The 15,963-nt window shown below is 40.7% G+C and overlaps 1 protein-coding gene across 1 annotated transcript; it reads left to right on the top strand.

Annotated features, from left to right (window-relative positions):
- Nucleotides 1-467: 467 nt before the first annotated feature.
- LOC142358098 (uncharacterized) lies at nucleotides 468-14,992 on the top strand (the record flags this gene model as incomplete). The annotated part of the gene is made up of 3 exons (XM_075409564.1): nucleotides 468-557; nucleotides 728-1,000; nucleotides 14,831-14,992. Coding segments are annotated over exons 1-3 (525 nt in total), but the record flags the coding sequence as incomplete, so codon positions are not given.
- Between the last annotated feature and the right edge of the window lie 971 nt (nucleotides 14,993-15,963).

Here is a 15,963-nt window from a genome sequence, read left to right as displayed (position 1 = left end):
ACATCGTGTTTTGCAAAATTTTAACAGAAACAGGAATTTTCGAAATTCAAGAATTTACGAAATGCATTTAGTGCTTTTTCAGTGCCCTTAAATAATATTCGGCTGCTCTATTTAGTAGTTCAGGTAGGACATTCAAGAGTCATTCAAGTACAAATCACGAAAATAATTCTGAAGATTTCTTTAAACAAACAGAAGTGTAATTTCAATTTGAATTTTATTTCATAGTCCAACCGAAAGAGTAACGTAGCGCAACCCTAAACTGATAAAAAAGAACTCTCATGACAAAACTTTGACAAAAGGGCCATTTTAGATGTGGATGTTAACACAACCGCTTTTCTTAATTGCTCTAAAACGAAGTTTGAAGCAATTATTGTCGTCCTGCATGTCTTTTTATACTAAAGTTTTGCTTGATCGTTTTTTTGTTCTAGGATTTTATTCGCTCGCTTGTGCAAATTGATATTTGATCCATGGATACCAGTTCCCTGTGTAACTCTTTTGGAGCACTCTCTCGAAATGCTCTGCTGAGGAAGCGGAACTTCATGTTGTGTTTTGTGACTGTAATGTATTTTCCTTTTATGTTGCAAATCATAAACTTATGAAGTGTACGACCTTAGTCACAGATTTGGTTAAAATGACCGCCGAAAATGATCTAATTGGCACAATTCCATTACTCCGGTGCTAAATATCTATTGAAATGGAATTCAGGTGCTATTTATTTTTGTTTCAGGAATGGGAAAGATACTCGGAAAGCCTACAAGCCGAAAAGTCACAATTGAGAGCCCAAATTGACACTCTTCAGTGTCAGATACAGCCAGATTGCTGCTGTACTGAGATACCGTCAGTGGCTCTGGACTCGTGTACGTCCCTGCAGGGACCAGGTGTGTGCTGCACTGGTGCCATGGAATTGCTGAGCAGTTGGGCCAATGAGAAGAGATGTCTGCTTGGAACCATACACAGTCTGAAAGAACTCATATCCAAAGTCAACAGGGCTGATTTTGGGGTGCGCTAGTCATTTTTTAAAAAAATTTTTTGGCAAGAGGCGATTTTTTTCAAGAAGTCATAATAATTTATTATAAACAAGCAAAAGAATTTGAAAAAAACATACAGAAGCAGTCCTGAACTGCAGTTCAAAATTTTTTCTTTGGCTGAGAAAACGTTTTCTCGACAGTTTTCTTTAGTTTTTGTGCGGCTATTAGACTTCTCTGTTTTTGATTTCGATGATCGGGTTTTTGCTAAACAATTATCAGTTCCTAGAAAAATTATAGGACCAGTTTTTTGTTTATAAAAAACTGGTTCCATTCTCGACCAGAAAAAAACTATAGAAATCAAATTGGCGCACGTCAACAAAAAACAACTATTCTGAAAGTGATTTTCTCAAAAAACAGAATGAACAATTATACCGGAAAACCAGTCTCCACTTCTTATTTCGGCGTTCATCAAATTGTTTGAACGGATCTTAAGAAGTTTTTAAAAGCTTCTGTAGGCGATTCGATTTATAAACCTCGCCACACTATCAGCTATGAAATTTCCAACAACAATATCAACATCTTAAATGAATTGATAGAAGTTTTTTTCTGAGTAAACTAGAAAAAATTCGGAGTGGAGCAAAAATAATCAAATAATAAAGCAATTTCAAATTTATCAGAACTCTTTGAAACATCCCGTGTGTTTCAACAAAACGTCTTCAAGAAACTTCAAATTATAAAAACAAACTTAATATTTCTTATTTTTCATTTATTGTTTCAAAACAATAACTGCCCAAAATTTTTAGTTTATTTGCATAATATTATATTCATCTGAGATCCCAGTGTTCAAAATGTCAAAATCTGGAAGCTTTGTTTCCTGTGTAGACTACATCTTATCGGACTGCTTAACATTTAAAATATCAGCGCTAAAGTAAATATAAGGAAGACAACTTGATTAAAAAATCACCAAAAAATCATTCTGTATCAAAATAACCTTCTCTGATACAAAACTTCTACTTTGATCTAAAAACGAAAATATCATTTTTCAAGCTCTACAAAAACTTCAACGATTTTTGACTAAAAGAGCGAATAAAATCAAAGAAAAGTAAAAAAAATACTAGTTTTTTGAAGTTTCACGTCCATTTAAAATATCTTTGTGCCTTAAGATGCGTAAAATTATATGCTGTTGGGTTATGGACTTTCGCAAGCGGAATAAAAAGCGTTTTTAACTAAGTAAAAGAATTAATTTATCAAAAATGAGAGAATAACAAAATGATATTTTACAGTAGATTTTAGAGATTTACAGGAGAGATCTGATTATTAGATCAAGATTGTGATTTGAATTTGGGGATGAAAAAGGACTCAAAAATCAGCTGTATATATACTCATTATCAGTGTGAAAAAGTCAAGATACAAAACTAATCTTAGCACCGTGATTTATAGTGGGGGTTGCAAAGGTTACCCAATATGGTTTGCTTCTGCAACTCAGTCGCAAAGGGAACCATAAATGGAAAGCATTTGTACTTTTCTAAGAACTCATTCACACTTCCGGAGATATCATCATCATTTAATACATGCTGGGAAGATTTTACATCAATTAATCTAACTCTAATAATAGTTATCTAGATTCACCAAATTGAGCCGAATATTGATTCTAAGCACCATTTCTTGACGATTCATTTATATAATTTCTTTGATCGAAGTCATAATGCTTGTCTTTCTAATCTGGTAAGTCAAACTTTCTTTCTAATTCTCACTAAGTTTAAGACTATAGTTTGGTCGATATTCTAACACCCCCACTCAGACCTGAGCTGATTGCGTAGAGACTGTTCCCATCAAAACTGCTCTGAATGTTTCCACTTTCGAAACGGGTAAGGACTTGTGAAGATGTCCGCTGCCATTTTGAAATAGTCCCCATTTTGTCTGTAGGGACGCAATGAATTGAAATAGTCCCATCCTCCGTCTTGTCCCGGATGAAGTGAAACTTTGTTTCGATGTGCTTGCTTCTTTTGTGCATGACTGGGTTTTGGCAGAGTCTGATACAACTTTGGTTGTCTTCTCCAATTGCTATTGGACGTTTCTGTTGGATGCCACAATCCTCTAGAAGTTGTTTCAGGTAGAGTGCTTCCTGAACTGCTGCTGCCATGCCGTGATATTCTGCTTCTGATGAAAAAAGATCAACTGTGGCCTGCTTCTTGACACCCCAGCTGAGCCTTGAAGATATCGCAGAAGTCGTTTTCCGCACATGCAGTGTTGATTGGTAGGTGCATTCATGTGTCTGGACAGAATGTTGACTGTGAACATGATGTCTGGCCTCGTCTGTTTTGCCAGATACAGAAGTGATCCAACCAAGTTTCTGTAGATCCTCTGGTCCACTTCTTCGTCTCCGTTCTGTGCTGTCTGAAGTTTCATATTCAAATAAACTGGAGTTCTTGAGGGTTTGCATTGATCCATTTGAAACCGCTCAAGCATTGTTTCTCTGTACCGTTCTTGGTCGACTGTGACTTTGCCCTCTTCTCGTCTGATTCTTAGACCCAGAAACCAGTGTAGTCTCCCTCTATCTTCCATGTGGAAGGTTGCTTCTAGTGCCTTCTTGACATCAGAGACCACTGTCATACTTCTTGATGCTACTATGATGTCGTCAACCCAGACCAAGATGAAGGTGTGATCCTCGGCCTCTGATCTTGCGAACAAGCAATGACCGTTCCTGCTTCTGGTGAACCCCTGTCTCAGTAGGAAGTTTGCCAGCTCTTTGTACCAGTTGTTAGCAGCCTGTTTCAAACCATAAATTGATTTATTTAGTCGACATACTAACTTCTCCCCATCTGATCCCCGTTTTACAAACTCCTGTGGCTGTTCCAGATACACTTCTTCCTCGATTGGTGATTGCAGTAAAGCAGCCATGACATCAAATTGGTGCATCACATGGCCCTGCTTCGCTGATAGCTGAAGTAGAATCCTGAATGTCTCTGGCTTGCAGGTAGGCGCAAAAGTCTCAAAGTAGTCCAGTCCTTCAACTTGTTTGAAGCCTTTTGCCACATAGCGCGCTTTGTATTTGTCCACTTGACCACTGGGTCCCAATTTCACTTTGTAGACCCATTTGCCCGGTATGACGTCCCTGTCTGTGGGTGGTCTCACTAGGTTCCAAGTCTCGTTGTCTTGGAGTGCCTTGACCTCGTCCTTCATTGCCCGGTGCCACTGGTTCCAATCGTCACCTTGCTTGGCTTCGTAGACTGTTTTGGGTTCCACATAGTCGCCCTCAGTCACAGCAAGATGGGTCCTGACTTCTCCAAAAAATTGCGGAACATTCATTGCTCGTGTCCCTCGTCTGGGCTCTGCTCTGTCCGCGTGTTCCAGTGCATCTTCATTGAAGCCAACTGTCTCAAACTGTGAGAAAACTTCTGTGTCACTGTCTTCCAGTGACTCTGAGTCTCTGTGACTCCCTCTTGTTGTATCAGATCCTTCATCTAGTGCTGTTTCTCCAACATCCGAGGCCTCTCGTCTCAGTGTTGTTTCTTGAGTATTCACGCTCCCTGCGTCATGCCACTCCTCCTTTATTGCAGTAGATGTGTCCTGTCGTTCTCTGTTGTCATCGTCTTGATGACCATCATCTGGGTGCCAGATTCCCAATTCCGACCCATCATCTAGTAGGTCAGCCGTTTCTTTGTTGTCAGGGATTGAGCCCACTTCAGACTCCTTGATGATCACATCTCGAACTGCCATCACCTTGCGTGTGTTGGGTATGTACACCAGGTATCCGTTTTCTCCTGCAGTGTAACCCACAAACCTTCCTTCCAGTGTCTTCTCTGTCCCTCTTCCTCATGAAGACTGTGCAACCAAAAATAGATAATTTACTAATTGGAAGCTTAGATTTTATACCTCTCATCAGCTCTGCTGGGCATTTTTCTTCTCCTCGTCTCACAACCAAGTTTCTGATCCTTGCTGCGTGAAAAATGGCTGCTCCCCACATCATCTTGGAAAGTGCTGAGTCAATGAGCAAACATCTTGCCATCTCCAGCAGTGTCCTGTTGCACCTCTCAGCTAACCCATTCTGTTGTGGCGTCTCTGGTATGGTCTTCTCCTGTAGAATGCCTGCATCTAAGCAGTACGTCTTGAACTGCTCTGAGAGAAACTCCTTCTCATTGTCTTGCTTCAGCTTCTTGGGCGTCCCCACACTCAGAACAAATTTCTTCAGGCTGGCCAATGCTTCACTCTTTGCCTTAAGCAATTCCACAAACACAAACTTCGTGTACTGGTATGCAAACACTATGCAGAACCCGAACCCTGACAGTGACACTACTCTGAAAGGTCCCATCACGTCTGTGAACACCCTCTCTAGCTCCTCTTCTGCTTGGGTCTCTGCCACTCTTGGTACTGGAGTCTTTGTGATCTTAGCCAATGCACACACATTGAATACATCATCGAGTTACCCCACTGTCTCTGGTGCATTCCTGGCCACATCCGCTTAATTCAAATGACCCAATCGTCTGTGTCACTTCCTTGCACTGTCAAGTTTCACGCTCTTGGAACTCATCTTGAATTCTAGAACGCTGCAGGGTAAGTAAAACAAATAATTTTCTTGTGTTAGTTTTACCCGAGTTCCCTTCTGGAGTTTCATGCAGCTGTTTCCTTTCTCGAAAGTGAAGCTATGTCCCCACTCTGTGCATCTTGAGACTGATAGGAGGTTTGATGAAAAGTCTGGCACACACAGAACATTTTTGAGTTCGCATTGGAATTCCCCTTTGTTTGAGGGTATGCTGATCCTCACACAGCCTCTGCCCACCACTCTGGAAGCCTCTCCGTTGGGATTTCTGACAACTGATTGAATGGGCACGAAGTCCAGGAACGCATCGATGTTTGTCGGTATGTGATCTGTACAACCACTGTCCACTAGCATGCCTGCTGTCTTCCACTGTGTAAGAGCTGCCCAGCGTTCCTCGTCTGGTGTAGCCAATGTTGGACCCATTGCCACTGACTCATGTTTGCCTCCATCTCTTTGTCTCTTGCATGCCCTGTCTAGGTGACCCTTCTCACCACACTTGCTGCATTGTGCTGTCTCCTTCTTCCTGCAGTCCTTGGAATGTTGTCCGGGGATCCCACACACAAAGCAGTTTCCTTTCTTGGGTCCCTTCTTGAAGTCACGCTTCGCTGTCAGTGCCACTGAACCACTTTGTTCCTTGTGTCTCTGCACCGTGCTCTCATGAAAATTCTGCAGCCTTTTCCTCAACTCTGTGAAGTTCGTTGCCGGGTTGAAGCTTTCCTGTATAACAAAACTTTCATACCTCATTGGCAGACCATTGAGGACCAAGGCGTTGAAGAGGGTCTCTGAGATTGCTTCCCCTGCTTCTTGTAGCCTTGTGAGCAACTCCTGTCCTCTGATGAAGAAGCTGTCCAAATCCTCAGAATCCTCGAGCTGCAGTCGAGCAAGCTGTGCCACTAAAGTCACCACTGTCGGCGTCTCCACACTCTGAAATCTCTCTTGCAAGAGCTTCCAAGCCTTTGCTCCATCTCCAATACCATCATCTCCCACACAGTCATGTCTCATCAGCATGAGGGTTGTTGCATCTAGAGTCAGTGCCAGATGGCACCACACATTGTTCCGTTTCTCTTTGATCTCTGCAACTTCCTTCTCATTTGCATCCTTCAGCACCTTGTGGTTCTTCTTCTCATCATTGGTTGCCCCATTGGCCAGTGGCGCAGGCTCATTGGGTTGCTCCTCTGTCCCCAGTAGGGATCTGTAGAGTCCCTTCGTCTGCATCATCGCCACAAATCTTGTGCTCCAGATTGGGAAGTCATGTGCCTTTTCTGTGTAGGTCAGTAGCTTCACTGTCTGTTGATCCATTTGAGTTTGAGCTGGCAAAACAGTTGTGAATAGAAAAGTAACTAAGCAGAAAAGGATTATGACTGTCAACAACAAATTAGTTTTGTTTTGGAAATTAAATTTATGACTTAGAAAAATGCTGGGCCCATAACCTGTTGGGTTATGGAATTTCGCAAGCGGAATAAAAAGCGTTTTTAACTAAGTGAAAGATTTAAATTCTCAAAAATGAGAGAATAAAAAAATGATATTTTACAGTAGAATTTAGAGATTCACAGAAGAGATCTGATTATTAGATCAAGATGGTGATTTGAATTTGGGGATGAAAATGGACTCAAAAATCAGCTGTATATATACCCATCATCAGTGTGAAAAAGTCAAGATACAAAACTAATCTTAGCACCCATATTTATGGTGGGGGTCGCAAAGGTTACCCAATGTGGTTTGCTTCTGCAAATCAGTCGCAAAAGGAACCATAAATGGAATGCATTTGCACTTTTTTAAGAAATCATTCACACTTCCGGAGATATTATCATCACTTATTACATGATGGGAAGATTTTACATCATTTAATCTAACTCTAATAATAGTTATCTAGATTCACCAATTTGAACCGAATATTGATTCTAAGCCTCATTTCTGGACGATTCCTTTGTATAATTTCTTTGATCGAAGTCATATTGCTTGTCTTTCTAATCTGGTAAGTCAAACTTTCTTTCTAATTCTCACTAAGTTTAAGACTATAGTTTGATCGATATTCTAACATATGCACTATTTTTAATTATAAGTAAATTTCTTGATCATTAAAAGGTATGCAGAACCCAACAAAAATGGGTACATGTGAACGTATCCAAAAAGTTTGATCGGCACCTAAGCCCTATGAAAAAAGGACATTAACTGAATTAAAGGGTTTGAAACGAATGTACATAAACAAAAGAAAGTGTGGCGCTGCTAACATTTTTTATGTAAAACAGTGCAAAACATTTTTTGAGTTTTTGATGTGTTTTTGCTGATACAATTGAAATCTCGTCTGCTTTGGGGTTGTGGTACTCAGTTCCACACGCTCGACTAAGTATCTTATCTATCGTATAAAGAGAAGATTAACGCACAACTTCTATTCACGTTCATATAAGGCAGACTGCAATTGATCAATTCGTGGTCTGTCTGTTAGTGCGTAAATACCTGTCACTTTCAATAACTATGAAGAATCGCGCGGCGATTCCAATGTTAACAAAACATGATGAATTACATACTGCATATGGTGGTTTTAATTTACTGCTTCAATGATTTAATATTTTAGAGGTTAAGTGGTTACCCATATACCACATTTCCCCTCGGAGGAAAAACAAATTTTTTAAAGTTTGTTTACAATTCGGGAGGGTATAGTTCTCTCTCTTCCTCAGCCTGCTCGAACGGCAGGGTATCGTCCAACGATTGTGCTGCTTCAGGCTGCGGCGGTGCGCTCTCGTGATCACCTTCTTGGGGAGGATGTGAGCGGCCGGCTGTTTGTATGTCCACCTTCGATACTTGCGGGACCTCTTGTGTTGTGGTCGGGGGCTGATGATTTGCAATTCCAGTGAATTGCTTTTTCGGGGAGCCTGTCTCCGAGCTTTCCGTGTCATCATCTGTTTGGGGACATTTGCTGTGACCATATTTTTCGGGCTTCTTTGTTGTCTTTTTACTTCTTCTTGTTTTCTTTGGTGCCGCAATTTCCTGGACGTTTATGTCTTCCTGCGGGTCATAGTCTGAATCTTCGCTGTTGTCCAGTGTTTCCTGTCTTTGTGTTGCCACTTCACAATCCTCGTCTTCGAAGGGGGAATCAGGCGGTGTTGCTGTTCTTTGGCTTTTTGCCCCGGTCTTTCCCTTCTTGGGTGATTGTATAAATTTCCTCTTTGGGGGAATCTTAGTGCGATTCACTTTCAAAAGATTAGCGAGGTTGGGGTTCGTTGGCGAATCGTTTGTCCTCTTTCTGATCGTTTTCTCGCCTTTGAGTTTTGCACACTGATCTTTTTGGTGTACGTTCATCTGTCTTTGAATTTTACCATGGCGGTTGATTACGGTCTCTCGGGCTGCGAATTGTATGAGTGGGATCTTCGGTTGCGCTGGTGTTGCGAAGCGTGCTACTTCCAATTTGTGTAACACCGTATCGTCTTGGCCGGGTTACTTGATGATCATGGTGGAGCCTGACGTTTTTACCAGTGCCGCTCCTTCAGGGATGGCTTCGTAAAGCCCTTGCAGCTGTTTCTTGCTTCGGGTGGCGGCTAGGGTCTTCCTGGCTAGTTTCAACTCCTTGCTGTTTTCGGCGAGGGGTTGTAGCGGTGTCTGGGGTGCTATACGGAAGGTGCGGGGGATTTCACCTTTGTCGTTCAGTGCCGCAGATAGCATTCGCTGCTTTGATAGTTTCACTTCTTCGTCACTGTCCAGCGTCTCTTGTATCCAACGTTTGTCTGAGATTAGCTCGTCATTGCCCATAATGTTGTCATCTAAATAATCAGACTTAATATTTGGCCATTTTAAGTTTCGACTATCCGCACATGGGGTTAAGTTAGTTATTGGTGTGTTTACCGGGCGACCGAAGTGTGCTTCGAAAGGGGAAATATTAGTCGCTGTTTTGCGGCATATTCTTATTTCCTGTGCGATTTGTCTTAATAACTGTTTTATGTTGAAAGGGCGCTGGTTCGGGTCTAGTTTAATGCAAACTAGGCGGCGTTTTACCGTTTGTATTAATCTTTCGACTAATCCTATCGATCGGTGATCGTTCGCTGGGGCGAATATTGTCTTGATACTATTTCTATTTCAGAATTCTTTTATTACATTTCCTGTTTGGCATCTAGCCCGGTTCATTCGTATGGATCTGGATACCCCTTGGATAGCAATGTATTTTGTTAGGAAATGTTCTATGTTTGTGGCATTCGCGTTGTTGTATAATTTAAGCGTTGGGAATTTAGAGAATCTATCAATGCATGCAAGGAAGTATACTTCTCTTCCTTGACCGTCTAGTATTGGGCCCCCAAAGTCTAATTGTAATTCTTCGTTCGGTTCGACGTATTGTTTTAGTAGTGACCATTATGTTTTTGGTATTATGCTTTTAAGGTTCTTACCAAATTCTGTGCACGGGCGACACGTTTTTGACTTGTTAATCAGATCTCTATTTATGAACGGCCACCATAATCTGTTGGCTAGTTCGGTCATCCCCCAGACGCCTGGGTGGGTTGCGTGCAGGACGTCTATCACTGCATCTTTCATTGCGTTTGGAATGGTTAGCCGATTGTCTAGGAGGATGCACCCGTCATTCACACTGAGTTTTTTCCAATGTGTGTGGATTTGCCTGCTTACTGCCTTACATCATTGTTCGTCCCCTTGTGTTATGCGGTCTTTTATCTCCCGTAGATCTGCGTCTCTGTTCGTCATGGCCGCAATTAGTGTTGAACTGAAGACATCTCGTATTGCTTTATCTAACTGGGTGTCTACTTTGTTGGGGCGATCTTCTTTGTCTGGGCTGGGGTAGGTCGAGAAAGAAATTGGGTTCTTAGCTGGCGATGTAGGTGGGGTTCGTTGGATTGTGGGTTGTTTTTTGTCCACTTCGAAAATAGAGTTGGATTTAGGTAGTGATTTATCTGTAGCTAAGTTATTTGGCAAATGCACTTTTGCACTGTTTTGCTGTGTGACTTTTTGTAAAGTTGCGTCATCTATCGTCACGTGGTTTTCTATATTTGGTAATTCTTTGTTTCTGCGTAAGCCGTAATTTTGCAGCTTTTGCAAAGTTTGTGGTTTTGTCTTGTGACTTTGTGCTCTAGGCACTTTGATTTTGGAATCGTCCTCCGATTGCAGTGGTAATTTTCGTGGGCGGCCTCCTTGTCGTTTGATTTCCGGCTTTGTAATTAGTGCTTTGGAATCGTTGGACGATTCCAACTTGTCTGGTTTTCGTGGCCTCCCTCGTTGTTTTATTGCATAGATGGTTTGTTTAATTGCGTCTATTTGGGTGATTACAAAGTCCTCATCGTATCGGCTTATTGGCTTAGCTTTGTTATTTGGGTTTCTTGAAATGTAATCTGTTAATCCCATCTTTGATCCTGGTATGTGTTCAATTTGAAAATGGAATGGAATTAACCTGTCGCACCAACGTGTTAGTCTACTTTGATGGGCTTTCCTAGATTTCTCTTTCAATATGGATAAAAGTGCTCTATGATCTGTTTGTACTGTAAAATAATGACCATAAAGATAATGTTTGAAATGTTCGAGTGCCCACACTACACCTAAATGTTCTAGTTCATTTATGCTATATTTTTCTTCAGCTTTATTTAGGAAACGTGAGGCGTATGCGATTGTCTCCCATCCTTTATTCGATTCTTGTTCTAGGACGGCTCCGAGTCCGGATTGTGATGCGTCTGTTCTGACTCTCGTTTTTCGGGTGGAATCTTAGTGCGTATTTTCTGTTATGTTTTTTATGTGTAATTTTATATTTTCGAATGCTATTTGATCTTTATGTTCCCACTTGTATTTATTATCTTTTTTTAAAAGGTCTCTAAAGACTCTTGTGGACGCTTCCGAGGAAGATTTTCGTGGTGGACGCTTCTTGTGGACGCTTCCGTGGTGGACGCTTCCGAGGAATGATTTTAGTTGCTTGCATGTGTTCGGGGCTTTTAGGTTTTGAATAGCCTCGGTTTTGCTGATGAGTGGCTTTAATCCGATTTGGTTGATTTCGAATCCTAACCATTCTATCTTATTTTTTTTGAAGTGGCATTTTTCTAAGTTTATGCTGAGGTTTTCTTTATCGAGTTTTTGCAGGCATTTAAAAACTTTTTCCTTGTGAGTTTTTATTCCTCCGCCGAAGACTATAAATATGTCGTCCAAGAAACTATATGTGTCTCTAAGACCTCTTAGTGTGCTGTCAATGGCTTTGTGGAATTCTGCCGGCATGTCCGTTAGGCCGTAGAAACCTGTTATGAATCGGTACGTTCCGGTGGCTTGGCCTACTATGTTAAAAATGCATTGCTTGGCTGTTGCCTCGTCAAGCGGTAGTTGGCTGCATGCATTCCGTAAGTCGATTGTTGAAAAAAGTACTTCGCCTTCGTGCGACGATTCCGAAATTGATTGGGCAATATTGTCCATTAGGCAATCTATGTTTTGCATCTGATATTTGTTTTTGTGGATGGCTTTGTTTAAAATTTTAGAGTCCATGGCTAGTTTTATCGTTTTGTCTCTTTTGATTGTTATTACAATTGGCGATATGAAGTTTTTGTCGCTGCATTTGTCCAGTTTTATTATGTTGCCGTTCTCTTGTAATTTTTTGAGTTCCTGTTCGACCTGGTTTTGTAATTGTATTGGTACTCTTCGACCTCGTTGATGAATAGGCGTAAAGTTTGTTCTAAATTTGGATTTTACTGTGTGGTTGATTGATCGTCCTATCCGTTTTACTAGACCGGGAAATTGTTTTGCTATTAATTGTTTTAAGTTTTGACTATCCAGATTTTCTATCATCGCGACATTCTTACCTTCCGAATTTGGGGATGACTGTTGATTGACTTGAATGCCTAGTCCATGGAAGAGGTCTCGGCCTATTAGTGCTCTATGGTTGTTTGGTACCACGATGAGGTCGGCTCTTCCTGCGTTCTACCCGTTGCATTGAACGTCACAGTACAACGTTCCCTTGTTCTTGATTGGGGTGTTCGTGAAGCTTCTTAGGTTAGTTGGATTCGCCTTGCGACTCCACCAACTATTTTTGTCCCGTTCCTCTATCTCGTGTGCCATCCGCTCTGTGATTAAGCTGTTTGAGCTCCCGGAGTCAACCATTACCCAATATTTGTTGTTTCCAAATGTCACGTTTAGTTTGGTGGGGGTTGTTGGTCCTTCCATTGGGGAGACTAGGTTTACACTGTAGTCTTCTTCTGAGTCATCTCTTATGCTCTCTATTTCGTTATTTAAGGAAACCATGTTTATGTTGTCCTCGTGTTGTGTATCGTGTATTTCTTCGATTTCGTTGATGTTTCTATTGTTGTTTCTGTTTAAGTTTGAGCGGCATACCTTGGCAAGGTGGTTGAGCTTATTGCATCTTCTGCATGTTTGGCCTAGTGCTTGACATTTGGCTCTGTGGTCTTGTGTCCAGGGTTTTCCGCAGTTTCTACAATTGTGTTGTACTTGTTGTCTGTTTGACTGAGTGTTGTTGTTATTGTTGCCTCTGGACTGTGTGAATATGCCTCTGGGCTGGCTATAGTTTCCTCTAAAATTTCCTCGATACCTTGAACTGGTGATTACTAGAACGGGCTCCGATCGTCCTACTATTGATACCATTGATGGGTCTGTTGTGGATTTTGCCTGTATGACTAGTTGGCTTCGTGCGCCTAATTCAATGCTGATGGCTAATTCCAGTGCCTTCTCTGGTTGCAATGTTACCTTCAAGAGTTCTTTTTGTATTTCTGGATCATTCATGTTGACTGTGAAGATGTCTCTTAACAATCCGTCTTCTAGAGTTCCTAACTGGCAGAATTCTGCTAGGGATCTTAAGGCCGAATGGAATTGTTTCATGGTTTCACCTTTTTGTTGACGTCTGGTTAGCAACAAATACCGGTCAAAAGTTACATTTCTTGGTCTTATAAATGTCAACTCCAATTCTTCACACAATTGTTGTGTCGTGATGTTCTCGACGTTTGTATGTGGGTATTTTCGGGTGTGCATCCTGCGTCCTTCGATTCCAATTGTTAGGTACACCATTGATTTTGCCTTCTTGTCCGCAATGTCCCATGGCTTGTCGCCGCACAACACCCCTATTCTGTCGATTAAGTTGCACTCATTCTTCCATTTGGCTACTGCCTGACTGTATCTCGTGAGTCTCTCCCTCTCCATTGTTTGTGTTGGATTATTCACTGGTTGTTCTTCCACTGGTTCCCGGGGATATATGACTGTTGTCGGTTTCTCTCTTAGGAGTTCATCTAGTTCGATGTTTGTCTTTGCGACGAGGGCCATCTTGAGTTGACTTCTCCACTTTTCTCATAGAATGGGGGGGGGGGGTTGGAGCTGGGTCGTTCCCAAAATAGTTCCAGTCCTAATATGGTTCTTCCTTTTTCCGCTGACTGCGCCATGCGGTACTCAGTTCCACACGCTCGACTAAGTATCTTATCTATCGTATAAAGAGAAGATTAACGCATAATTTTTATTCACGTTCATATAAGGCAGACTGCAATTGATCATTTTGTGGTCTGTCTGTTAGTGCGTAAATACCTGTCACTTTCAACAACTATGAAGAATCGCGCGGCGATTCCAATGTTAACAAAACATGATGAATTACATACTGCATATGGTAGTATTAATTTACTGCTTCAAACATTTAATAGTTTAGAGGTTAAGTGGTTACCCATGTACCACAGGGGTCAAAAAAAATTCCGCTTAAGAGCAGTGTGAAAAAATTATTCAAAACCCAGTTAAACAACTATGCATTTCTCAGAGACTTGAAGAGTTCTAAATGTCTTTTTTTTTACAAAAACACGCCCTCTTTTGCAGACAAAAACTTTCCAGTTAAAAAAATCTTCATAACTTAATCAGTTTTGACCTTTTTGGAGAACAGAAATTTCCAAAAGTTTGTTTGAGATACAAATCGTTTTCTCAATACTTTTGGGCCTTTTATATTCAAAGCATTTTCCAAATTCTTTTTCAATCAAAATAAACTTTTTTTTAAACTTAGCGCCTTTTAATGATTTATTGCACATTAGTGTACACTTTCATCGCATATTGTAAACTTTTACTCACGATTTTGCAGCTTTTCTCGCTCAAATAGTTTGATTTCCACAGTCGCTATTATTGAGTTTTGTAGTCTGAATTTTGCTCAAAATTCATAGCATAAAGGTGAAATAATGTTTTTGGGATGTTATATTTTAAGTAACAGATCTCTCTCAGTGTTAATTTTAAAAAATCACTCTTAAAGAAGACAACCAGAAAAATTAACAGCAATGCGTTTTAATTGGAGGGCAAGGTCTAGTAACCAGAAGGTGACAGAGATCTCTCTTGAAAATTAACACAAATTTAATTGGACAAAAATGTTTTCCTTGCTTAGGGCATGGATGACTGGAGAAGGACTCTGTTGATTGCAGTACAGCAAGTATTCAGCAAAGAACTGGGTCACTTGTACGCTGAGAAAGTGCTCTTAGGGGCTCTTCTTCCCTGTGGGGGAGTGGAGCAGTGGAACGACATGATCAAATTTGACGAAAAGTTGCAGGTAGACTTTTTCATTCCTTTCGTGTGGTCTCCTTTTGTTAAAATTAAAAAAAGAGTATTGTTTCTATTAAAGGCAAATGAAAAAGCAGCCCTGCGGGCCGAAGAAAGTTGGCAAAATTTATTTATAATGAGTGGTAACTAGCGTTGCAAGATAGCAAGTTCACCGAAAAATTTAAACTCACATACACTTATAAATTGAACGCTTTCTCCCGCTTGTATTAAATAAATTTAGTGTGGGTGCTTCCTTAAATTTAGGGTTTCTAAGTGTTGATCTTACATTCATTTAGCGTTTCCAAGCAAAGATTTTACGTAAATATAGTGTTTTTTAGATTTGACCTTACCTTGTTTCAACGCTGATAACTGGAATCAATCACCTGTTGTATGCTTTTTGCCTCTTGTACTGTGTATACCTTTATTTTGATTCCAAACTATATTCTTTATAAATCGGACTGTAGCATGACTCAATACGTTGGTTGGTTGATGCATTGATGGTTGTAGCACCACAAGTTGTAGCAGAGAAAATTTGTATTCGAATTTCCGTGCCCGCAGCCACTAGTCCCCCCAGTTCCGGTTTTCTTGTTTTCGAGCATACTTATCATCTAAGATGAGCATAATAAAATGCTAGGGCTGAAAACGTCTAGAATTTAAAATTCAGTAAAGGGCGGACAGGCCCTAGCCTCTAAATTCCAAAAAAATGAAAATATCTCCAAAATATTGTTTCCTCTAAAGTATTGTTTTCTCTAAGTTAGCCCTCTAGACGACTTTAAATCACTTTGAGACCTTCTGCCCTAACAAACGTACAAAGGAAACGGACATAAACCTATGCTAGCGAATGGTAACTTACACCAGCTAAAATCTAGTACAAATGCCTAAAAGAAAATCACATCAAAATACGCCTAATCTAGGTATGGATTCTCTGTCCTATCAACAGGAAGGAGGTTATAAACTTAAAAAATTAAAGTTAAAAAGAAG

Source organism: Convolutriloba macropyga, unplaced genomic scaffold (genome assembly GCF_964194025.1).
Source record: "Convolutriloba macropyga unplaced genomic scaffold, txConMacr16.3 SCAFFOLD_3107, whole genome shotgun sequence".
NCBI classification, from domain to species: domain Eukaryota; kingdom Metazoa; phylum Xenacoelomorpha; order Acoela; family Convolutidae; genus Convolutriloba; species Convolutriloba macropyga.
This window is presented reverse-complemented; position numbering and strand designations above follow the sequence as displayed.